This window comes from Emys orbicularis, chromosome 23, assembly GCF_028017835.1.
Source record: "Emys orbicularis isolate rEmyOrb1 chromosome 23, rEmyOrb1.hap1, whole genome shotgun sequence".
NCBI lineage: Eukaryota > Metazoa > Chordata > Testudines > Emydidae > Emys > Emys orbicularis.
The window spans coordinates 16,770,404-16,795,029 of NC_088705.1; the positions used below are offsets into that span (position 1 = coordinate 16,770,404).

A 24,626-nucleotide genomic window follows, 5' to 3' on the forward strand; every position below is an offset into this window, starting at 1 on the left:
GAAGGTATTTTTCAAGGAATGAAGTACCACCGTTATGATAGGGCAGCATTGTACCTACTAACGTCTGATAAGCCAAACAGGAAGAACTGCCGTACCAAACCTGCTACTGAACAGGGACGGGATTCCGCATCCTATCCGGCCTCAACATATTCAGAAGCAAGTCAATTAGATGAGGCCCTTTTGACCTTCCCTCCATGGGCTACGTGTTCAGAAATTGATGCTGGAATTGCACCTGCCCAAGCTGCGCTCACACCTCAATTGCAAGTGGAGGCCACATAACTGTGCACACACATTGCCCATTTCTTGCACAAATGTGGGATTTGCACACACATCTTTGCAGGCGCAGCTTAAGCACCAGTGTGTGAAAATATGGTCCTGTCTGACAAAAGAAGGATGAAGAGACTGAAAAGAAAGGGAAGAAGAAAAGAAGAAGGAAACACAGCATGTAAAACGCTACTTTGGTTCATTTCTATTTGATGTGAAGTTGATTTTTTTTTTTTGTTGGTATAAAAAGAGTCTTAGCACTGGCCAGATAGGGTCCTGGTGCTTAGTGCACCTCCCGGTCTAAGGTCAGCTCACACTATAAAGCTTTGGCGGCATAGCTGTGTCAGTCAGGGTGTATGAGAAAAATACACCTCCTAGCTGACATACCTACGCCAGCAAAATCTTTAGTGTAGACACAGCTATGCTCACAGAAGAGCGCTTCTGTCAGCACATCTAACGTTCCCGGAGGTGTTACTGTGCTGGCAGAAGATCTCCCTCTGTCAGAATAGGTTGCATCTGCTGTCCTAGCTCTGCCAGCAAAGCGTTTGTAATGTAGACAAGGCCTTAGTCGCACCGCTGGCTTGTCATCGTAGTGTGCGTGGCTGAGTGGGGTATGGCTTTCACATTGCTCCAAGGCAATTGCCTCCAGCCGATCAAGGAAGAGGGCTTCTGCAGTCCTCTTCAGCTAGAAGTATGTTGCCTGGGGTTTAACTGGGTTAAAAACAGATAAAATAAGGTGGTGGGGCCAATGCTGCAGGCTGTAGAAGAGACACATTAGGTTCTGTGTGATATCATATTTGCTTTTATCCCCTAAAAACAGCAAAGAGAAACGTCTCTGACTGAACTATGAATAGCTATGTATCTATGCCAACACTTTCAAGGGTGATTTTCAAATGTGATGAGCACCTGCACTCACAGTGAAGTTATTGAGGATCTGGCTAAATGACCAGCTATGAGACCAATGCAGGGGTAGGCAGAGTGCAGCCTACAGACCAGATTTCAATCTGAGAAGTGGTTTCTCTCCGTGGACCCGGTCTCCCTTGGCTGCACCTCCGTATTAAAGCTAGAAAGGCTGCACTCTGCTCTAGCTGATGCAAATGAAGTGCAGCTTTCAGGCTCCTGGCTAACAGTCATTGCGACTCTTGGTTGGGCAAAGGTCGGTGTCCCTGTAGTACAGTGTATGCACCACAGGGAATCATTTTGTGAGCCAGTGTGGGGAGCATGGTAGGAGGGAAATGCTCGGCAGACTTTGTTAGTCTAGCTCTTCCTCCCAGCCCACAGTTAGCGTTGCAGTAGAATTCCCGGGGTACCGCACGCTGCAGCATAACTCACAAACCTCTGAACACACAGTACATTTAAGCTGATTCATTTCCTGTGTAAAGTCTCACCAGAAGGAATCAGATTAGGGTTATTGCGATGGTAATTGAGCATAGATGGGTCATTTGTGTCAGCTGGAGTGAGGTGCAATAATTTACTGAAGGTAGCAGCAGGGTTTCATTTACTGAGGAGTGTTGTCACTGCTGACATTTTGTTATAATTAGTTAGAATGGGCCAAATTACACAATCCCTTCTTATCCTGAACTCCACGGCCTTGGCATTGCAGGCTCTGGCCAACAGGAAAGCCTGTGCCATGTCATCTTGTTATGATGAAGTTGGAGAGCTCAGCTAGATACGATTGAGTCATGCTGGGAACTCACCGACCCTTGAAGGACTTGCAGCAAGGGCATACATTTCTTCTCCTTACCAATCGGCTCAGTCCACGGAGGAGAGAGGTGAAGGGAGAAGCGTAAAGAAGAGAAAAGAGGGGCAATTTTCTTCTTTACTCCTCCCATCATTTCTCTTGCTCTTCTCCTCTTTCCCAGATGCATGTTCCACACACCCCTAGGCTCCCTTCTCCTGGGTTTCCCTTTTCTATAAGTAGGAATAAAAACTGTTCCATTAGCCTGCTGGGAGAGACAGTTGTGGTTTTTGCAGAATTATAGAAAATAGTGACAGAAAAGACCTATAAGGCCATCTACTCCATTCCTTTGCCATTCTTTTGTAGCTGTGCCTACATCATATCTTGTAGCACTTTCTTCAGGCTTGTTATAAATGTTGCAGTGTGACCATGCCCCTGCAGAGGATACCCCACAGCCTAACAGATCTCACTGTTCACTTCTCCTGATACTCAGCCTCAATATACTTTTTCTTAATCATATTTCTCACCACTAAGTACCAGTGCAAAAATGGTTTAGAGCTTTAGTCTGTGAAGTGTCATGTTTTGGGGTAAGTGTCCTCCTTGCTTGGCCACTCAGCACATTCCAGAACATCCCAGCAGCCCCCCCAGCTGAGACACCTGGGGGTCATTGAACAAGTGTTCACCTTTCTTTACTGCTCAGATTCTTCTCAGGCAGTTTCAGCACATGAGCATCTCTCTGATTTACAGTTCTCAGACTCATTGGGAGTTAATCGGTTACCTGGGCTAATTACTCGAGCTGATGGAAAATCTTCTGACAACGCAGTTTTCCATTGGAAAATGCTGACTGGATGGAAGCGAAATGTTCCACGCGAACAGGTTGATTTGTCGAAATTTTCAATGGAAAGCAGCAGCCAGGCATTTCCTGCCAGCTCCCGCTATTCCGGCTGGGCTGCCCAGCTCCCTGGGATCCCTTGCTTCCAGCAACCCCTCTTGACATTTTTTTTTTCCTGAATGGAAATTCTGTTTCCCAGGCAGCTCTGCTATTATTTACAGTTGTATCCAAATGTTACATCACAGGCAGACAAAGCCCAACATAGTTCAGCTGGATTTTTTTACTCTTGGTTTTTTCCTTCAGCTTCCTCCCTGGACCCTTGTTTTCTTGTCTCCACCCCTCCTTGGTCACTGTTAACGGTGTGTCTCCTGTCTGGAGACAAAGTGCTGCCTCCTATGTTCTGGGACCAGCTCGGATGGATTGCTGGGCTGAGCTGTTATGCCAAGGGGTCACCTGTCTTTTCCTATTTTTCCTGCTCCTTTTTGGCGCTGTAACATTGCAGCAGTGCGCATGCTGGGGAGTATCCGTGCAAAGTATGTGCCCTCCAGGTGTTCTAGGTTGCATGATGGCCCAGTTACTCTGAAGTCTCAGGTTTGGCACCTCCTCTCTCTCATCCCAGCCAGCAGTGAAGCAATTAAACAGAAAATCTATCCCTATGCTGCAGGGTGGCTGACTGCCTGGGATAAAGGCTTCTGCAGAGAGAGCACCTTAAACTGAAACCGCAGCTAGGTCTAAGTGAAGTTGTCAACTTGTTACTCATCCCCTTGCCAGGGGAAAGAAAGACTATTGATCAAGGTGTGTGTTCTGTTTCCTTTCAGGGAATCTGACTAAACATATGAAGTCAAAGGCCCACAGCAAAAAATGTCAGGAGATGGGCGTGTTGGTGTCTTCACTGGTGGAGCTGGAAGCTGAAGAAGGTACAGATTCTCTAAACTGTGGGGCTCTCCCACTGCTGCTTGGAAAGTGCATGGTATTTAGATAGCAGAATGTCCATTCACATGAATGGAGCGTCCAGGTGCTCCAGGTACCCTGGGCACTGCTGGAAGGGAGCTTTGGCTGACCAGACCTGATTTGGCTGCAGTTTGTATAGATTGTCCCACATCTGCCTCTGGGGGTGGGGGTTGTGCCTTCCTTGGAACTATGTGGTGCTGGCCACAGTCAGAGACAGGGCACAGGTATAGATGAACCACTGATTCAGTGTGGTGCTTCCTATGCTCATTCGAAGTGAGTACTGAGTGAGTGCCGCAGGACAGTGTCTGTGCACACTGTGGGGCTATACAAGTGAGATAGTGCAAGGGGGCACTTGGCTGCTGCAAAGTCAATCTCTTGGATGAGACATAAATAAATGTCCTGCTCTCTGGCCATGTAAGTTCCTCCAATGCTTTTCAGAAGAGCAGAGGTGTTAAGGAGCAGTAGCCTGGCTGACTTGTGATGGGTTCCCCCAGATGCCACCTGGAACTGGGGTACCACTGAGCCCCTTGGCCCACCAGCCTGGCTCCCTCTCACACTGTACTGCTGTAACAAGCTGCAAAGCCCTCCAAGCTTGCACTTTCACCAGCATTCACACAGGTAGGGACACACCCAGCTGCAGTTACATGCAGGCTCTCTAACCACCAGCCTCCCAGCCTAGGACCCCAGAGCAGCACTATACTGCCCTGGTCAAATCTGGCCAGTATATGGGTTTAACACCCGGTCCGCCGCTCCCTCAATGTGAAGAGGACCGTGCACGCTTGTGGTAACCAAGCTGAGATTTTCCCCAGACACCTTAGTCAAACGCACACTGGTTTGGATTAAAACATAAAATAAGTTTATTAACTACAAAAGATAGATTTTAAGTGATTATAAGGGATAGCAAACAGATCAAAGCAGATTACCTAGTAAATAAGCGAAACCGCAAAATGATCTTAACATACTAGATAGGTAGGATATGAATTAGCAAATTCTCATCCTGAGAGATAAACAGGCTGGCAGATTCTTAAGGCACAAGCTGCCTTTGCTTTGCAGCTTGGGTTTCCCAGGTTTTCGTACACAGGCTACAAATCCCTTTAGCCTGGGACCATCACTTCCCCCAGTTCAGTCTTTGTTCCTCAGGTGTTTCCAGATATGTTGCTGGAGGGAGAGTGAGGTACCATCATGATGTCATTTCCCCCTTTTATATCTTCTTCCCACTTGCTGGAAAGCTCTTTTGCTGTGACCTGGGCCAAACAGTTCCCATTGTGTAGTGCTGTCTCTGAGAGGTTTCTATTGTACACAGTTCCTGAGGTAATCCCTGTGCTTGTGTGCATTTCCTCAGTACGCCATTAACATTGTTTGGTCTTTTTACTGTCGTACCTGAAAGGCTACTTGTGGGTGTTTTCAATCTCACAACATGTTTCAGTAACACATACATAGCCAAACTTCATAACTTCTCATACAATGATAGCACATACAATCCAATGAGATATTAATGTCTAGCAGATCAGGACTTTTAGAATGTTACCTCACAAGGCGCACTTTGTACAAAACATATCCTAATTATATGACAATAGTGAATAAGGGGGTGCCAGGGTGTCACAACCTTAAATTCCCCTCACAGCTTCAGCTGGCTAGAGCATTCTGCACTGCTAAACAGACGCTGCTCTGCTCGTGGGCTGTGGAGTGCAAGGCCAGAAGGTTTGCCCAGATCAAAGTGTGACCTCCTGTAGCTGCATCGTGCTGCTGGGTGAAGTGACCCCTGTGAATATAGCATGTGAAGCCTGATGTGAGAGCCTTTGTGAGATGCACTCTTTAAATATCCGATCATACGATCCAGATTATCCCTTCCTCGTGAAAGGGGCTCCAGGGGAAGGAAATCTCCATGAGGAGCCCCTTGCCCACATCATCCCATCAGGGGCATTGATTTTGCTCCAGTGGAAAAGCATGTGTGACCTACCTCCAAATCTGAAGTCCCCCCGGGATTCATGCTGGCTGTGACCCCTGGTGGCCCCCGTGTAGCATGGTTCCCACAGCCTCCTTGTGACTACCCCCATGAGCCTCCAAGGCAAAAATACAGCCTAGGGCTTTGTTTCCAGGTGGATCCCCAGGGTGCTGGAGAGAGCATGATGAGCATCTCCTGATCCCACCCACAGCCGACCCTGTTCTCCTGTGTGGCAAGGTCAGGGGGGGAGGGGGGGAGTGCCCTTATCGCAGGGGAGGTGGAGATTTGCATGCAGAGAGAAGGTCCTTTCCATGTGTGTATCCAGGGGGCACAATCTGGGCCAGTAATGACAGTATCTAGGGCATCTCTCAGCAGTGAAGCAGACTTAAAACTTCATGGTGTTGTCAGATATTAGCCGGGTTACTCTGTATATTTAAAAAATCTATTTACCCTCAATCCTGTGCTTAGTTCTTTCCCCTACGCGCACACACAAACCCTGTGTAAAGGGCCTGTGAATTCAAGAGCCTCTCGTGTTCCTCTGAACCACCTAAGCTTCTTTAGTACAGCAGGGTCTCCCTTGCTCCATGGTGTCTGTAGCTGAGTTTCACTGACATCGGCCCAATAAGCAGGTTTCTTCCCTGTGTGTCTGAGGAGCATCAGAGCAGTGGGCTGCAGCCCTGAAAACTACGGCCTTCTGTTTGAAGCATGAGTAGGGCTGCAGATTTGTCATGGTGGTGAAAATGTCACGGATACTGTGAGGTTTGCCCAGGACTTCTCTTTGTGTCCCTGATTTTAATAAACTCACCTCACAGCAGCAGCTCCCGTTCCTGCGACTGGGCCCAGCTCCCCACTCTGGGTGTTGTGACCTGGCACCTGGGGTCACAATGCCGCTCATTCAAATTTGGCCCGGACACCCCTCTGTCATGACAGGGGGGTGTAATGTGCCAAACCTGAGTGTCCTGGAGAGGGAGCTGGGTCCAGACTGAGGGACAGGACCCACAGCTGCAGGTGAGTGTGGGCTCATTCTCCATCACCCCTTCTGGGGGCAGCACCCAACCCCTCCCGAGGACCGGCCTAGGGTAGGACCCATCCATCCAGGCCCCCCAGAGGTAGGACCCACCTCCCCAGGGCCTCCCTTCCCCTGGGGGCAGGACCCAATTCCCCCATCCTCTCGGGACTCCAACCCCTCAGGGGCAGGGGGAAATGACGCTCCCATGGCTTTACACATCGTTTCCCCCTAAACCCTTTTACTACATTTACTGTGACAGCTCTGAAATGTCGAGGGCAAGGTGAGAGATCTCCAAGAGGGGAGCAGAAAGAACTAGGGAAAGTCTAACGTACACTTAGCCGTGTGAGCTACAGAAGGATATTTTACCCAAGTGATTGGAGGCTGAGCTCCGACAGCTGCTGAGGGTTAGATTACGAGCTCTTTGGGAGCCGTTAGATGTTTTTATGATTGTTTTTCTGTTTCCTTTAGTGAGGCTCTCGGTAGCCTGGGCTGGAGGCTCAGTGCAGGGATGAGTGTGAAGAAGCCTTCAGGGATGGCAGATGTCTCGGAGTGCCGGTGGGATTTTGGGATTGTTGTCAGTGGGTCATTTGTATAGACAGTAAATATAGTTTAAATACAGAGGGGGAGAAATCATACGCATCTCCCTTCCACTGTGGGGTTTGCCCCGATGGAGCACAGAGCTTCAGTACAGTCTGCTAGGTTAGCATGACGTTCTCCATTCACAAGGCTTTGCAGAGCTGATGGGACACCGCTGACCTCTTCCTGCTGCCCACCCACTAACCTCCATCGCCAGAGCAGCTCTTGCAACTGCGTTTAGCATTTCTCCTTCCCCTTCTAATGCCCCCTCCCAGCCTGAGCCAGTCTGATTCCCCCGGCCTTGCCACAGCCCACAAGGGTTTGTTGACAATGGCTTAACATGAGCCTTATAAAACACATGGTGCTACTGTTATTTTTACTAAGCCCTGGTCAACTGAACAAGCTCTGGAGACGTTGCTGTGAGCCAGTGGAATGTTAACTCAGCAGGAACAACAAATAGTGCTTATTCTCACTGAGCTCCCCAGAAGTCAGGTCCCTCAGAAGCTTTATTGGGAAGAGGGTGGGTTCCCGGGGCACAGAGAGCGTCACATGCGATGCTTCCCATTTCATAGGTCATTTCATAGGTAATGAACAGGCACTGAGCACATTTCTCCACAAGCCTGTGTTGGAAACAGGAGTTGTTCCCTGAAGATAGAGCCTTGCAGTCTACCCCCGTGCAGGCTAAAGCTCTCCTTTAGCTAACCTAGGGAGGTAACCCTTGCAGAGTTTGTCCTTAGGCCATGTCTACACAGGGACACTCAGGAAAGTTCATCCGCAGGACCGGCAGACTGCCCGCAGGCATGCCGCCGAAGGCTCCCTGACTGCTGCCCTCACGGCAACCTGCAGGCCGCCCCCCGCACCCTCTTTACACCCCCTTTACAGCTTGCTGAGTCACTTCCCTAAACCAGCAGAGTTCAGTTTGCAGCAGGCTCATGGTGGCCAATACTTTACTTTACTGTCCGGCTTGGAAATTTACTCAAAGTCAGAAGCTGTCATTGGAAGATCTAGAAATTGAGCCCTCTGGGGAGCCCAGTCTTCACAAAGGCACCACATGAATGTTAATTAGGGTTGCCAACTTGGTAATATTTAAAAACCAGACACTCCAGCAGGTGTGCCAGAACCCGCCTGCTCCCCCCCCCCGAGGCCCTGCCCCGCCTCCTCCCCCAAGGCTCCGCCCCATCCACTCCTCTTTTCTCCTCTCCCCCGTCACTCGCTGTTTTTTTCCTCCCACCTTGCCCCCGGCCCAGGTCAGGAGGGACTCACCTGCTTTGCCAGGGCTGTGAGATGCAGCCGCCCGACGCAGGTAGGGGGCAGCCCCGGCTGAGTAGGGGCTGGCGCAAGTGATGACCCGTCACCTCCCCACCTGCAGTAACTGGACTTCGGGTGTCTGGGCACCAGGCCACCCTCACCCTTGCGGGGATGTGGGCTGAAGTCTTCTGTGTTTGGTGAAGATACCGTTTTAATAAGGCCCTGGGTTGAATTTACACCAGTGTGAATTCCACTGGTTCCCATGATGTTTTAGAGCAGAAGTAGGCCCATCCTGAGGAATCTGCTAACAATGGTGATAATACATACTGTACAACGGTTTAAATTCATGTCTGCTCATTTTTAAACTAGCACTCAGGATACCACGTTCACATCTCTGTATGTTCATGGGGAACTGGTCGACTTTGTTAAATTGTTACTGTACAGATATTTTCATGGGGCAAAGGTTTAGTGCAAAAGAGTCTAGCTCTATAGGACGTGGCTCAAAGCTCTGCACAGACCTTCGTGAATCACAGCACCCTTGACGGTAGGTGTGTCCATGACCTTCACCCTTCACGAGGCCACACAGAAAGAAGGCATCACAATTAGGATTAGGAGTTCCTAGCTCTGCATCCCATGCGCAAGGCACTCAACCACTCTACACCTTGTGTGCCAGACTCTGATCCCAGTTACACAGGTGTAAATCCATTGTAAGTCCACTAGTTTCAGTGGGTTGACACAGGGGTACCAAGGATCAGATTCGGTCTCTCTATATACACAGAGGACTCAATTCCCCAGGGATCACCGGTTTCACCTGTGATAGGAGACCCACGTGCAGGCAGACAAGTGGCAAGCAGTGGGGGGAGGGAGCATTTTAAGAGGTTTTTTGAGAGAATCGTTTTAATAAATGTGATGAGGTTTGTTAATGTGGTTTAAAGTGAAACACAGCCCCATTACTCCTAAGGAGGGAAGCTGCTGGTTTCCCCCCATACCAAGGTGGTCTATAGGCAGAGGAAGCACAATGGTTTTTTATCCCCTTGCTGCTGCTGCAGGTTACATTGCCGAAACGGATGCTTTTCTTTCCTTTAAATCTGACTATGCTTTAGACTTTTGTCCTGCTCTTAAAAGCAGCCTTTCGTTCATGCCGAGGCATTCTTTGTTTGGCGGGGGCAGTGCCAGAGTTCAGAGTGGGGGGAGCAGGTCCAGGAAAAAAAACCCAGTCTAGGATTTGCCAGTGATAGTCCCAGGGGAAAAGTGTTAGTGCGCTGTTAGCCTGCGGAAGTCTGCTCCAGTGTCAGATTGCTGGAGGTTTCCTTCAGTCTGTTAACTCACTTAGAATAATTGATTAACTGATGGCTTCTTAAAATCTCCCCCTGCTGTTATACTACCTGTAGGTGATTCTTACTCAGATCAAAGCTTGATAGCAGAGGAGACAGTTACTACTGAAATTTTGGTTGCACGACACTCTGAAAGCACAAGGATTATTTTAAACCTTTTCATTATAGTAAATTAGAACTAATGAATCATATTAATTGTGTGAAGCTTTTAAAAACCTGCAAATCAGAAATCCTATTTGTGCAGCAGATAATTGTAGGCTGCAAAGGCCAGAACTGCGAGAGCTCAATTCAGTCATTCAAGGGAATGCTTTCAGTAATTATTTCATTCAGTCATTCATTGCTCCGATCATAGAGGGTTAATAGTAATGTATTGTGAGCAGCACAGTGTGTGAGCTGTTCTAAAGCCATTCAAGGCTGCAAGCTGAAAGGACTATTCTGCTTAGGAAAAGGAACGCACTAAGCAGACGAGAAGGCTGCATTTGTCTCCGCCTTTCGTCTCATTTTTAAAAAATACCATTAAACCAAAAACCCTGCTAAAAATCGGCCTTTCCCCCAGAGGTCACCTGGGAGAATGCTTAGCAGACGTTTGGAGTGAGTGTCAGCTGGGAGCCTCTTCTCCCCTCATTAAATCATGTGTCCATGCCTGTTTGTGAATGAGCACACAGTTCCTGGACACCTGCTAAGCTCGGCGAGGGAAAGGACCTGCCTAGACTCAGGAAAGCACAGGGGTAGGAATCCATTAGCTTTCCGAATGGAATCCTCCTCCATTTGTTGATGTTGGCTGCATTGCTGCTGGCTGGAATGTGGAGCTGTCTGGACGTTATTGCATTATGCAGACAATCCATGTAATTTTAGAATTACAAAAAATATACAGTCTCCGCTTCCTCCCATTTGTGTTTGTATAAAGGGGACAGGGAAAGAATGTGTAAAGGTGAAAATGGGAAGGCTTGGTGTCAGAGCAACTCAGGGGTTTTTTTCTTTGGTAAAAGCAAACAATTCCTGGGCTTTTGCCCAAGTTTAACGCATTCTGCGTCATGACTAAAGAGACCTGAGGCTCAGAAATGCAGCATCTAGCATCCTTGCAAAGGGCTAGAAAATCATGGACGATCCTGTAAGTGCTGGGGGATGGACAGATGGATGGAAGAGGAGGAAGGATGCAGAGAAGTCTTAACACTTGCCTCCACATGAAATTTAAAGATCATAGCTCTATCCCACATCCCAGATTTTCTCACGATCACATAGCTTCCATTGCGTGCAGGGCAGTGAGTCGGAAAGAGCATTTTTCTGTGTAGTCAGAGACTGTCTTTCTCTTCTTTTAGAGGGAGATCAGTACAGAACCATTCAAGGGCTGGCCCATCCAATTGCCCATCCATTTCCACTTGCAATGAGCTATTCTAGGAAGACTCTTTGCACTCTCTTTGCCATCCATTCCTAAAACTGGCTGTGTTTATTTCTGTTCTGTGGGTTTATTTCTATTTAAGGGACAGGAGAAATAGAGGACTTTTCCCATTACATAAAAGGAGACTCTGGGTCCGATCCTCTGCTCTTTCACACGAATTTTACCCTGGTGTAATTCGACGAGCAATACAGAGTGGAGAATCAAGCCCATATGCTCTAGGCATCCACTGATATGTGTCACTGCCCAGACACATTGTCATAAAATGCCCTTCCAGCTTTTCCCTCTGCCATTCTCTGGCCCACTGAGTTCGGAGGATCAGATTTCTCTTGTGAAATGCTCCGGCCTTTGGCTGAGTTTGAAGCTTTCTTTCTGCACAGTGGGAACATGTCAGGAGGGCGCAGCAAAATCCACTTGGGCTCCCCCAAATTTCACTCATTCGGATAGTTCCTGTGTGGCAAATGTGGACTACTCCACCACATGGAAATGGATTAGCTTTACCCTAGCTTTGTACTGCTGAGCGTGCTGTGCTCACCGGATACTGTCAGTGTCTGTCTATTATTCTGTCACTGCCAGGAAACCAAACAGCCCAGCGCGAAGATTCCTAGGGACTGGAAGCTAACAGCGGGGTGCACTTTGGCCACCACTGTCTGCCAGTTCTAAGCTTGCCCGTAGCGTAAAGTCATTAGAGTAGAGGAAGTAACTAACTCCTAGATCTGGCTGTGAAATGTTTTCCCTTTCAGGGCAAGAAATACACATGGTTCTGACTGGAGCTGGTTGAACTATTCATTTAGAATAATACTTGTAATGAATTTAGCTCCTTTCAGGATTAGCAAATAATCCACAGCCAGATCCTGATTTCAGCTAACACGTTCATTACCCCTCGTGTCTCACCATGTAATGGCCAGCCTCATGGTTGTGAGCTGTTCACTTTGACTATTCACTACACATATTGTGTGACTGGTCACCTAAGTCACATGGTAATGTTTCTGCTTTCTGACTGGACAGCTGAAACTTTTTAAATAACAGAAGAACCAATGATGCACTTTTCAGTATGATTTTTTAGGATGAATAATCATCTGTGCTAAAATGCGTGCCCTTTTTCACTGCACCTGAGAGTTGCTGAATACTTACAAACAACAGATCAGAGCCCACAACTCACAGTAACCTGAACTGGGGTCTTTTATCCATGGATCAGAGCGGCTTCTTATTGTTTGGCCAGCTCTAGCGGTGACAACCCACCTGCTGTGGTCAGGAGTGGTCTGGCCTGACCTTTCGCTCTGCTTAGCTCTCCAGCTGCTCTGACTGGTTGGTGGAGGGCAGCATTAAATGAAATGCTGTTTCAGTTAACATCGATTTGATCAGGTGAGAAACAGGGTGTCCTCATCTGAACCTAGTGGAAAAGGAGTCCAGGAATCCTGCAGTTAGTCAGTTCACACAGGTGTCTGTGAAATTGCTGGGAACTAACCACAGAGAGACCTACTGAAGATAGTCAGCAAACATGGACTAGCAAAGAGACACTGATTTTCTTCACGTAGCCTGGCACACAAAGAGCCTGAGAAACTGAGAATGTTAATATTCAAATAGCCTAGAGCTTGTCCTAGGAAAGTCCTGCTTGGGTTGTATTTGGGTTGAGCAATAGTGACATCCAGTGGCTGTTCCTAGGGATCTCTTCGAAAACAGCTCCTGTCTCCTGCCAACATGTTTTACTGCCATGGCCCAGAGATGAAAACTTTCTTAGCAGAGGGCAGCAGGAATTTAGAAGCATAGTGACACTAAGTCCCAGATTTAGGTACCGGTGGTATTCACAAGACCCCCTTAGCTGCCACCGAGCCCCGGAGGTGCCTAAACTTCCTTGGAGCCTACGTTTTTGCAGCGAAAGTTCCCAAGGCACCTGTGTCTCTGCCGCTGGACATGTGCATTGCTGCTTCACTTTGGGCACCCAGACACTAAGCTCCTGTGCGGTGCATGGACCAGAGGAAGATAGGTGCTCCTGCGCCTAACTTGCCTGCACGGCCCACTATTGTAGACATGCACAGAGCATGCCTAACTTCACACAAAATGGGGGGACAGGGTTTGGGGGGGGAGGAGAGGTCCAGTGGTTAGGGTACTCAGCTGGGATGTGGGAGACCCCTGGTTCAAGTCTCCCCTCTGCCCGATGAGGAAAAGGAATTTGAAGAGGGTTCTGCCATCTCTCTCATAGCCACTGGACTGTGGGATATGCTGGTGCGGATCAGAGAAAGCAAAAGCAGGCATGAGAATGACTCTGTAGCCTGCTGGGTAGAGCTCTCACCTGGAGCCAGTGCTCAGATAACTCTCTGTGTATTCAAAGTGGAACCGCTTCAACAGGGCCGGCTCCAGGCACCAGCTTAGCAAGCAGGTGCTTGGGGCGGCCAATTCAAAGGGGTGGCACTCCATCCGGTATCGGGGCGGCACGTCCGGGTCTTCGGCGGAAATTCGGCAGCGGGTCCCTCATTCCCTCTCTTCCTCTTTGCGCTGCCGCCGAACTGCCGCCGAAGAGGAAGAGAGAGAGGACCCGCCGCCGAACTGCCGCAGAAGAAGCGGCACGGTTGAGCTGCCGCCGAACTGCCGCCGAAGAGGAGGAGAGAGAGGACCCGCTGCCAAAGTGCCGCCGCTTTTTTTTCTTTTTTTTTTTTTTGCCGCTTGGGGCGGCAGAAAAGCTGGAGCCGGCCCTGCGCTTCAATAGAAGATAGTGAGGCTGACACACATGTGAATATTCCTGCTCAGTTCCTTCTCCCCCTAACAACTGGGCTAGAAGTTATGAGGAAGGTGTTACCCCTCTTCCCCCCAGAATCTTGCAAGAAATTCCTGAGGTGCCTGACTCAGGGGAAGGGCTTACAGTTGAGAATCCCAAGCAGAGGAATGCACCTTCCTCCAGCCCAGAGTTAGATGCCAAACTCCCCTCTCATTGGCTAGCTTAGAATCATAGAATATCAGGGTTAGAAGGGACCTCAGAAGGTCATCTAGTCCAACCCCCTGCTCAAAGCAGGACCAATCCCCTGACAGATTTTTACCCCAGTTCCCTAAGTGGCCCCCTCAAGGGCTGAACTCACAACCCTGAGTTTAGCAGGCCAATGCTCTAACCACTGAGCTATCCCTCCCCCCTTAGGTGGCTCCCTGCCTAGCATGCTGGCTTTGGTGGATCCTAGTCTTAGGCACCTATCTGCCTCCCTTCCTCGTACAGGAAGCTTGAGCACCTAACTCAGGCTTTGTGAATCCTGGTGATTTTCTAGGTGTCTAAGTTCCATTGTGACTGTAGCCCCATGACAGTTAGAACGTGCGCTTTATCCAGCACCTCTCACACGCTCCGTGCTATTAATGTAGTTATTTTATTGGTATTGGCAGCAGCATCTAGGTGTCAGGTTAAGGACCAGAGCCTTATGCTGCTAGGCATTCGACAGAGATGTAGAAACGGCCTCCGCCAGACAGCTCACCGTCTAAGTTATGACTAGAACTGGGCAAAAAACGGGGAGGGGAAAATTCACAGACTTTTTTTACAGTTTTTCCCCTGGTTTTTGTTTGTTTGGGAAGGGGCAATTCTGATGTTTGAAATGTTGACAGAATTAAAAAAAAAAATCCACCCAGCTCTAGTTATGTCCACAGGCAACTGCTGGGAGTGAGGAGATGAGTGAGATAAGCATTTGGTAGAGATGTGTCAGATTTCCACCTGCCTAGCCACTGCCAGCTGCTAGAGCTTTGTAGGCATCATGGCAGAGAAAAGTCTTGAAGAGGGACTTAAAGGAAGAGAAAGTCATGGCTTTGTGGCTCTTATCAGCGAGCTTTTCCCATTTCTAATGGGAGGCACGGGAGAATGCCTGGAGGTGTTTGAGGGAGCAGCAGACGTGATGGCTGCTGGCCGAGCAGAGGCTGGGGTCAGTGTTATGCCAAAATAACAGGTCACTGAGCTATGGAGGGGCTAAATTGTGAAGGGGCCTTAAAGCGAATGGGTTGTGTTTGAGGTGGTGGGGGACAGCCAGCAGAGGAATGCAAATGATGGGAGGCTGGTCCAAGCAATGAGCCAGAAAGGTGATTTGAGCAGCAGCCTTTTGAATGAACGACGGGGGGTGAGGACTGCAGACATCAAGGTCAGAGAGGAAGAGGTTGCAAGCATCAGACACAAGATGATAAGGGTTTGGCCAGCAAAAATATCCCTTTTTCATCTAGTCCACTCAGAGCTCCTTTGAGCACTCAGAGTTTAACACAGAAGTTGATTATTTCAATATATTTGTGTCTATTTTGCATGCTTGATGGATTTTTTCCCATTTTGTTTTTTTCCAGGAACCAGTGAAGACCTATTCCAAGATTCCGAAGGGAGGGAGGGATCCGAGCCTATTGAGGAACACCAGTTTTCAGACTTAGAGGAATCTGACGATGACGATGACAATGAAGATGATGAAGATGAGGAGGAAGAGGAGAGCCAAGATGAGCCACCTTTAAAGTTTTCAGAAGCGAAACATACCTCCCTTCCAATGCACTCTTCGGGCAGCTCTCCATCTGCTCCAGAGGAATGCACCGGGGCAGCATTGTCTTTAACACAAGATATTGTCTCCAGCAGCCAGCAAGTAGGCAGGGGCCACCAGACCACCTCCTCAGGGCTGGAAACACAATGGTCAGCAGACAGTAGTGAAGTTGCTGTTTGCCACAGCTTCTTGAGTCTCCATAGGCCAGCTTTGACCTCCAGTGAACATTTGGCTTCTGCTGAAAGGGAATCTGTCACAAAGCAGCACATGTTCTTAGCTATGGACCTGTCAACCTCAAAAGACACCTCCCCAAGAAAGAAATGGTCTCCAGGCAAGGACCCTGGTGGTGGTGGCGGCGGCAGCAGGCCAATGCTAGCTAGAAAGCACTTGTTAACCAAAAATGAAACTTCACCTAAACGTTTCTCGCCAACTGGAGAAATGTCTTCGCTACGGTGCCTGTCTCCAGGGAGAGGGATGTCACCGTGTCAGCGCATGTCGCCAAGAAGGGAGGCATCTCCGCTGAGATGTGTGTCACCAAGGCTTGAGCTGTCACCCGGAAGGCACCCTTCCCCAAGAAGAGAGTTATCCCCAAGAACGTACCTCCCACCAGAGAGGGGGGTCTCCCCTGTGAGGCATTTGTCTCCCAGCAAAGAGATGTCGTCAGTCAGATATTTATCACTGAAGAAAATGTTGCCTCCAGTCTGTTCAGAGTCACTTTCTAGATATCCATCCCCAGGGAAAGAGGACTTGCCTTGTAGTAGCAAATCAGCTGCAGATGACCAAGTTCAAAGCTCATTAAAAGTCCAGCATGGAATATTAGCGTCAATGCCTCTACCTCACAGGTTCCTTGGCAAAAGTGCAGAGCTATATGAGTCCAAGTTGGTAAGCTCCAATTCTTCTTCTGTGTTCATATTTTCTATTCATCTTTGTAAATCCTTTGATTTTCTTTCATGAAAAGTAAAGGTGAAAGGTCTTGTCGCTGTTACTAATCCCATCTAGACTTCCAGCCAGCTCCGTTACGTTAACTGTTGAGAAACATTTATTTGGGCTTTTCATCTCACTCGATTTCTCAGACCAACTAGGTATTTTCCCCATTGGGTCAAAAAAACAATTAATTCTTCCTCTGCTGGACACATCACATCCTACATGTAAAGGATGTTAGTGTGTTTCTCCCATACATATAGATTAATTAGGTCATGCGGTTTGTAGAGAAATCTCCCACCTCCACTGCTACTGCCATCTCTCCACAGAAAGTCTGTAAGTGCCTGGATCTCCTCTAAGGGCTTGTCTACGTGGTGTGTTAGTCTGAACTGCAGAGGGGTAAATTGTAGTGTGCAGTAGTGTGTTGCACACTAACAGGCCATATAGACCCTGCTGGCTCAGACTAAAAATTTCCTAGTTTGAAACTGTACGATGTGAATGCATAGAATATCAGGGTTGGAAGGGACCTCAGGAGGTCATCTAGTCCAATCCCCTGCTCAAAGCAGGACCAATCCCCAATTTTTGCTCCAGATCCCTAAATGGTCCCCTTAAGGATTGAATTCACAACTCTGGGTTTAGCAGGCTAATGCTCAAAACCACTGAGCTATCCCTCCCCCCCTAAATAAGCCCTTGTGTGAACAAGCCCTAAGTTATACTGGTGTAAATCAGGCGTAACCCCACTGAAGTCAATCAGTGCAGCTACGTTGCTGTGAAACTGATGTGAGCCTGAGGAGAGTGTTCTGGGGATAGAGAGCCCTTACAGAACTTCTGCCATAGTAACTCTCCTGGGATTCCTCATAGAAACCATATAGCTCAGTGCGTGTTTTTCCTTGTCGGTGGTTTTTCCCTATCAGGGATGTGGCACTGATTTCCCTCGGAGTTTGTTTGTTTTATTCTTTTCCTTTATAACTTCAAACACTATCCCCTGGGTTAGGCCCTGACTTTCACCTACCTTACAGCTATTTCAGTCCGCTGTGAAATAATCTCCTGTGATGGATCCTCATGCTGAAGAAAGCAGACATACAATTATTATATAACTTATACACACAGACCCCGAATGGGACACTGGATTCTAAACCTCCCTGTCTCTCTGTTTGCAAGTTCACGATCACCCTTGGAAATCTTAGAATCCAGGACAGCAGAGGTAGCTCTCCAGCCAGCAGCGAGCCTAAGCAAATTGACAAACCTGATTCCCAGACTGTAATGACATAATTGACTATGTCATTAATGATGCTTTGGGCAAACAAGGAGGTAAATAATCCAGTCCCGTTGAAGAGTGGTTATAATCAGAAAAGTGACCCCTTCTTAGTCCATTTGTCTGCTCTTTGGGCAGCCCCCGGTCTCCTCTGCTCGCTTTACTGACACATTTCAGAGTAGCAGCCGTGTTAGTCTGTATCCTCAAGAAGAAGTTGTAGCCCACGAAAGCTTATGCTCTAATAAATTTGTTAGTCTCTAAGGTGCCACAAGTACTCCTGTTATTTTTACTGACACAGAAGTTTTCACTCCCGCTAGACTTACAGCACCAGAGCAGCTATGAGAGATTGAGTTGGAGCCTATTCTGCTTCACCCGTCATCACTGAGATTGTCAGCTGAGTTTTCACTGCAGAATCTTTATTCCTGATGATGATGCAGGAGGCAGAAAGATCAGAGCTGGATTTTCCAATCCAAGGTGGTGTTTGCAGGGACATCAATTAGAAAAACAGATTCTTGACTTATAAAGGAATGGCGTTTGATCTGGAGTCCCGGAGAGAGAGTAACCAGGGAGCTCTATTGTGTCATTTCTCCCAGGGTTATGATTACAATATTTTTTATTAGAGTCCAACCTAGAGGCCCAGGAAACAATCAGTGTCCATTGTGTTAGGTTCTGAACAACCATATACCAAGCCGTGGTCCCTGCCCTGAAAGGCTTCCATTACGAGTTCCCTGCTGTTTGCTGGGCAGGCAGAGGCTGGAATTGCTGCCTAATGTCATTCAACCTTCTCTGAAATCCAAAGAGTTTCCCCATATGTAGGACTTGAGTGGATGTAAAGAAACACGAAGCAAAAGGCCCTTCCACTTAAGTCCTTTTGCCGCACAGACTGGGCCAAGATACTAAAGCAACTGGTTTGGAATTGTTGTCTGCCGGTGTCTGATATCCATACTCTTGCTTTGGTATGTTTATTTTTAGGGATAAGCAAGTGAGAGTGGAGGCTGTAGGGCAGGAGCATCCATAGATCTGAGGGAACAGATGCTGCACAAAGCCACAGAGCAGAGCATTTTTCCATTGCCTACAGCTAGCACTGTGTGCTCTTTCCTGCACCATCTGGATTTTTGGACGGTCATGCCTTGGAGTATGCAGCAGCAGAGTGCTGCAGAAAGACAGTTCAACCAGGCAGAGCTATTAAATAGGGAAGCAATCAGTGAGATACATTGACCCAGCCTGTAGGGTCACAATATAAAGCACAGTATAGCATGGCCTGATTTCAACGTGCCTTTGTTAGGAAAACATCATCCCCCTGGTGGTCGGTGACCTCAGTAGTGAGCTGCCCCTCTCAGGTCACCTACAGTCTGAGATCCCAGGTGTGACTGACACTTAGAAATAAGGGGAAGTGAAGGTTCAGTGACTGCTCTAGTCTTTAGGAAGGAAGGAAGGAAGGATTCGTAGAATCATAGGAAGTGATCTAAAAACCATTTTAGACTAGCCAGTGCAGGATTAGATCAGCCTATTTAAACAGGGTGAAATTCTCCCCCGTGCAAGGCTTGGTACAAGGTCCGACACACCACTTAAACCCTTCAAATAGGGCTTAATTTAAGCATAAGTGGTGTGGAAAACCACTTCCCCTCTTTGGCTGTTGCACAGACCACCTCCTCCTTCTCTTTGTGTTCTCCTAAGGTACGTCTACACACAGGGCCAGCTCCAGCATTTCTGCCGCCCCAAGCAATCGGCGGCGGCAGTTCAGCGGCAGGTCCTTTGCTCCTAGAGGGAGTGAGGGACCTGCCACCCCCGAATTGCCGCAGGTGTCGCCCCTCTCCCTTGGCCGCCCCAAGCACCTGCTTGTTAAGCTGGTGCCTGGAGCCGGCCCTGTCTACACAGCAAAGAAAAACTCTTGGCTGGTCCATGCCAGCTGACTCATGCTCATGGGGCTTGGGCTGCGGGGCTGTTTCACTGCTGTGTAGACATTCTGGCTCGGCCTGGAGCCCGGGCTCTAGGACCCTTCAAGAGTCCCAGCCAGAGCCCGTCTCTGTTTTTTCTTTGTTGTGTAAACAGGCCCCAAATGACCCGTGCAACTCTGGCAATAGCTTACATTGGAGAAGGGATCTCAGGCAAGTGTTTGGGATTTAACTGCCTGCAGTATGGTAAATATTTTGTCTATTTACACTGACTGCTTTTGCTATCACTTTCCCTTTTGCCTCCAATCTCTTCTCAGAGAACCAGCATCATGGGAGCAGCTGGTTCTCTACAGACCATAACTGGGAGCGTGTGCCCTGCAGTAAATTCTCAAATTCTGCGTTCAGCCCAATTTTAAGGCTCATCTGTTGAGCATTCCACCACTTCCTCTTGGAGGTCCTGTGTGGTTAGCTGTAATAATCCCCTTGGTAATCCATTTGTGTGTAGCCCATTTCTGGACATGACATAGGTCAGAAAACTATGTGAAACCTAGAGATGGATTGATGAACAGGCAAAAAATAACATGATAGGGTCTTTAACCATTGATTATTAGGGACATGCAGATTAGTTCCTATAAAACAAGACTTGACCCTGTCCATCACTCAGAACTCAAACTCAGTCCAAAACACTGCTTTGTACTTAGAAATTGTTAGGGTTTAAGGTTTCTTTTTAAAAAAATGTCACTCTACTGCTCTTCACAGTGCCAGGCAAAAGCAGAAGAACTAGAATATAGGAAAAATCATGGAGCAGGTCCTCAAGGAATCAATTATGAAACACTTAGAGGAGAGGAAAGTGATCAGGAACAGTCAGCATGGATTCACCAAGGGGAAGTCGTGCCTGACTAACCTAATTGCCTTCTATGACGAGATAACTGGCTCTGTGGATGAGGGGAAAGCAGTGGACGTGTTATTCCTTGACTTTAGCAAAGCTTTTGATACGGTCTCCCACAGTATTCTTGCCACCAAGTTAAAGAAGTATGGGCTGGATGAATAGACTGTAAGGTGGATAGAAAGCTGGCTAGATCGTCGGGCTCAACGGGTAGTGATCAATGGCTCCATGTCTAGTTGGCAGCCGGTTTCAAGCGGAGTGCCCCAAGGGTCGGTCCTAGGGCCGGTTTTGTTTAATATCTTTATTAATGATCTGGAGGATGGTGTGGACTGCACTCTCAGCAAGTTTGCAGATGACACTAAACTGGGAGGCGTGGTAGATACACTGGAGGGTAGGAATCGGATACAGAGGGACCTAGACAAATTAGAGGATTGGGCCAAAAAAAACCTGATGAGGTTCAACAAGGACAAGTGCAGAGTCCTGCACTTAGGACGGAAGAATCCTATGCACTGCTACAGACTAGGGGCCGAATGGCTAGGTAGCAGTTCTGCAGAAAAGGACCTAGGGATCACAGTGGACGAGAAGCTGGATATGAGTCAACAGTGTGCTCTTGTTGCCAAGAAGGCTAACGGCATTTTGGGCTGTATAAGTAGGGGCATTGCCAGCAGATCGAGGAATGTGATCGTTCCCCTTTATTCGACATTGGTGAGCCCTCATCTGGAGTACTGTGTCCAGTTTTGGGCCCCACACTACAAGAAGGATGTGGAAAAATTGGAAAGAGTCCAGCAGAGGGCAACAAAAATGATTAGGGGTCTGGAGCACATGACTTATGAGGAGAGGCTGAGGGAACTGGGATTGTTTAGTCTCCAGAAGAGAAGAGTGAGGGGGGATTTGATAGCTGCTTTCAACTACCTGAAGGGGGATTCCAAAGAGGATGGAGCTCGGCTGTTCTCAGTGGTGGCAGATGACAGAACAAGGAGCAATGGTCTCAAGTTGCAGTGTGGGAGGTCTAGGTTGGATATTAGGAAACACTATTTCACTAGGAGGGTGGTGAAGCACTGGAATGCCTTACCTAGGGAGGTGGTGGAATCTCCTTCCTTGGAGGTTTTTAAGGCCCGGCTTGACAAAGCCCTGGCTGGGCTGATTTAGTTGGAAATTGGTCCTGCTTTGAGCAGGGGGTTGGACTAGATGACCTCCTGAGGTCCCTTCCAACCCTGATATTCTATGATTCTTGTGATGTTTTTGATCTGTTTCAAACTCATGGGGGAGCTTTGGGAAAGATTCTGACATAGAGATGGGCCTGAATCAAAACCCTAGATCTGTACCCCACCAGCCTTTGTGAATGGTTGAGTCCAGAACCAAATTTCATGACTCAGGCCCATCTCTATTTCCTTTACATTCCAATAGAACGGTAATAAAGCCAGTCAGTTGTTGCTCGTACTGTAGACTGCTGATCCTAGGAGCTATAACCCTCACTGACTCAGCTCTTTTTTCTCTCTCAAATGCAGAAGATAGAACCTCGAAGTCCAGCATGTTCACCTGGCATCACACAGCCTATCTGCTCCAGACCCTTGCAAGCATCCCATGAACTACATGTCCATGCTCCGAGCCGAGGGGAAGAGAATGTCTTCAGCCATCTTCCGTTGCATTCACAGCAGCTAACAAGGACTCCATATCCTATGATTCCAATTGGGGGCATCCAGATGGTCCAGGCCAGGCCAAGTACCCATCCCAGTTTGATGCCCAATTCAGTTGTGTCACTGCAAGCAGGATATTTTTCACCTGGTGGCAATGGCAGCAGCAGCAGCTTTACAGAATTCAGCCAGGCTGAGGAAAGGGGCAAGGAACCACAGGTCCCACAAGAATCTTCATCCGTATCCCCAGCTGCGAAGGTTTCTAAATACACACTGTCCCCACAGCTTAAAGGCAGCGGCTGCTTAGAAGAGAAAATGAGGACTAGTGAGCATCAGCAAAAGACAGAACAGGAGGAATACAGGGTAAAAAAGTACGCTGAGCCCAGCCCCTCAGAGCAAGAAGGCTGCTCAGCTCCCACCGACTGTCCGAGCACAAATTATGAGCACTCTCCAAAGGCTTCAACAAGCGGGGAAGAACCCTTGAAAAAACCGGGCAAGAAGCAATGTGGCAGCTCAAGCACTTACTTTGAATCATCCTGCACTTTCATCTCAGATTTCCCCACACAGACGTTGGACAGAAGCAGCAGCACCGGCTGCTTGTCGGAGCCCTCATTGAGCCATTCACACTCCCACCAGTTCTCCATTAGGAGAAGGAACCTCTCGGGAGAGCCAAGTCACCAAGGGGGAACCCATAGGAAGAGCAGCCCACACTTAGAACGCACACGGTTCAGTCAAACTCAAAGGCAGGTGGATGAGAATACAGGAAGTACTTAAGCCTCCATTCATCTCTTCCACCTCTAGGCTTCCTATGTAAATCAACAGACATTTTCAACACTATTTCCTTTAGTATAATCATCGCTATAAGAAGCACTCCTAGTGTATGACCAAACCCATGGAAGATTCTTGGTTTTCTTTGTCCCAGTCTGGTATTATCTCCACATGTATGCAGTTACTTGTGCCTTTTTCTATACCTTTCGTTGCTTGAAATGTACAAAAATGTTTGAGGCTGTGAATATTTTTTTAGAGTTTTTTGGAAAGGGGTTTGTTAGACCTTGTCTTTTTTGCCATTTAGGTGTGTGTTCATATATCCTCGAGAGATGCAGAAAGGAAAAGGTTAAGCATTTTAAGCGGGAAGAAGATGCACTGAAAACAAAAACAAAAAATCTTTTTTAATATTGATTAAATGATTAAAAAAACAAACCCTTTCTCCTGTGTACAGACGTTTATGATTCATATTTATTACCTGCTTTATTTAATTCTTGGCAAAGTGCTTTTTTTTTTCTTGCATCACTCTGGTTGCCTATCTTTGTGCTTTAAACAGTTGCGACTGCTTTACATTTGAAAATGTGTTTACCCTGAATTGTAAATGAAACTAGCACTTATTTTAGAATGGGAGGCCCATTAGCAATGAATGCAAAGGTCACTCCAAAAAGAAGAAAAAATCTCAAACGCACCTCCCTTCTGCAGGACCCATAAAAGCACTTTTTAAAAAAGCGACAAAAGGGTTCTTCGAAGATTTAACTGCAAGAAAACAAGGATGTATCGAATGTAGAACCAGTTCTGGGAATGGCGTTTAATGGTTTTTAAAAGGGCCATTCGTAGGCTTGCTTTAATAGTGACATTCCGGGGCTGGCTGCTCTTATGGGGCTCAGTCTGGTAGTGGTGCCGCTTGCACTGCAAGAGTGAGCGTCATGCCCGTGTCACCCTGAAGCCCCGTTTTCTGGGGTATAGAAGCCCTCTGTCACCATTCTCTCCTGGGTTCAAAATGAAAATAAAATCCAGCCTTGCAAACAATTTCTGGCCATACTTTTATTTATATTTGTACAGCCCCTGCCTTCCCAAATAATTCCAATGAGCCCTTTTTAAGGAAAAAGTTATAGGGATGCAATAAATAGCTCATGTGCTCTTTTATTTGCACACCTATGGCTTTGTAACCCACAGCTGGCTCCAGGGCGTATTTTATTTTATTTACTTATTTAAATGAAGTGTTGCAGACACCTAGCCTACATTGTGTGGAGGGGCCTTTTTGGTATTTCATAGACAGAGGTTCGGATGACTGAGTGGATAATGTATGAAAATTGGCCTGTTATGCATGCATAGTGACTTTTTTCATAGCATATTTTTAAATATGACCATCTCTAGCAGAGCAATGGCCTCTACTGCCAATAGATGTGATACCAAATACGGAGAGACGTGATGGAGCCATTCTGCTCTGTTGTGTTAACACACTTTTTAAAATACAAACGTTCAATGCATATTTCCCCTAATAGACAGCAGGCTCTTTACTGCTTCAGAGGGCTTTCCAGTCAATGGAATCTGTA

General features: G+C 47.7%; 1 protein-coding gene across 1 annotated transcript in view; it reads left to right on the plus strand.

The window, feature by feature from the left end:
* HIVEP3 (HIVEP zinc finger 3) overlaps positions 1 to 23,079 on the plus strand; it is a 90,002-nt gene extending 66,923 nt beyond the window's left edge. Inside the window, exons 4-6 of the mRNA XM_065421749.1 lie at positions 3,593 to 3,691; positions 15,533 to 16,596; positions 22,180 to 23,079. Coding sequence (XP_065277821.1) covers positions 3,593 to 3,691; positions 15,533 to 16,596; positions 22,180 to 23,079 — 2,063 coding nt within the window. The remainder of the gene's footprint in view (positions 1 to 3,592; positions 3,692 to 15,532; positions 16,597 to 22,179) is intronic.
* The last annotated feature ends 1,547 nt before the right edge of the window (positions 23,080 to 24,626 follow it).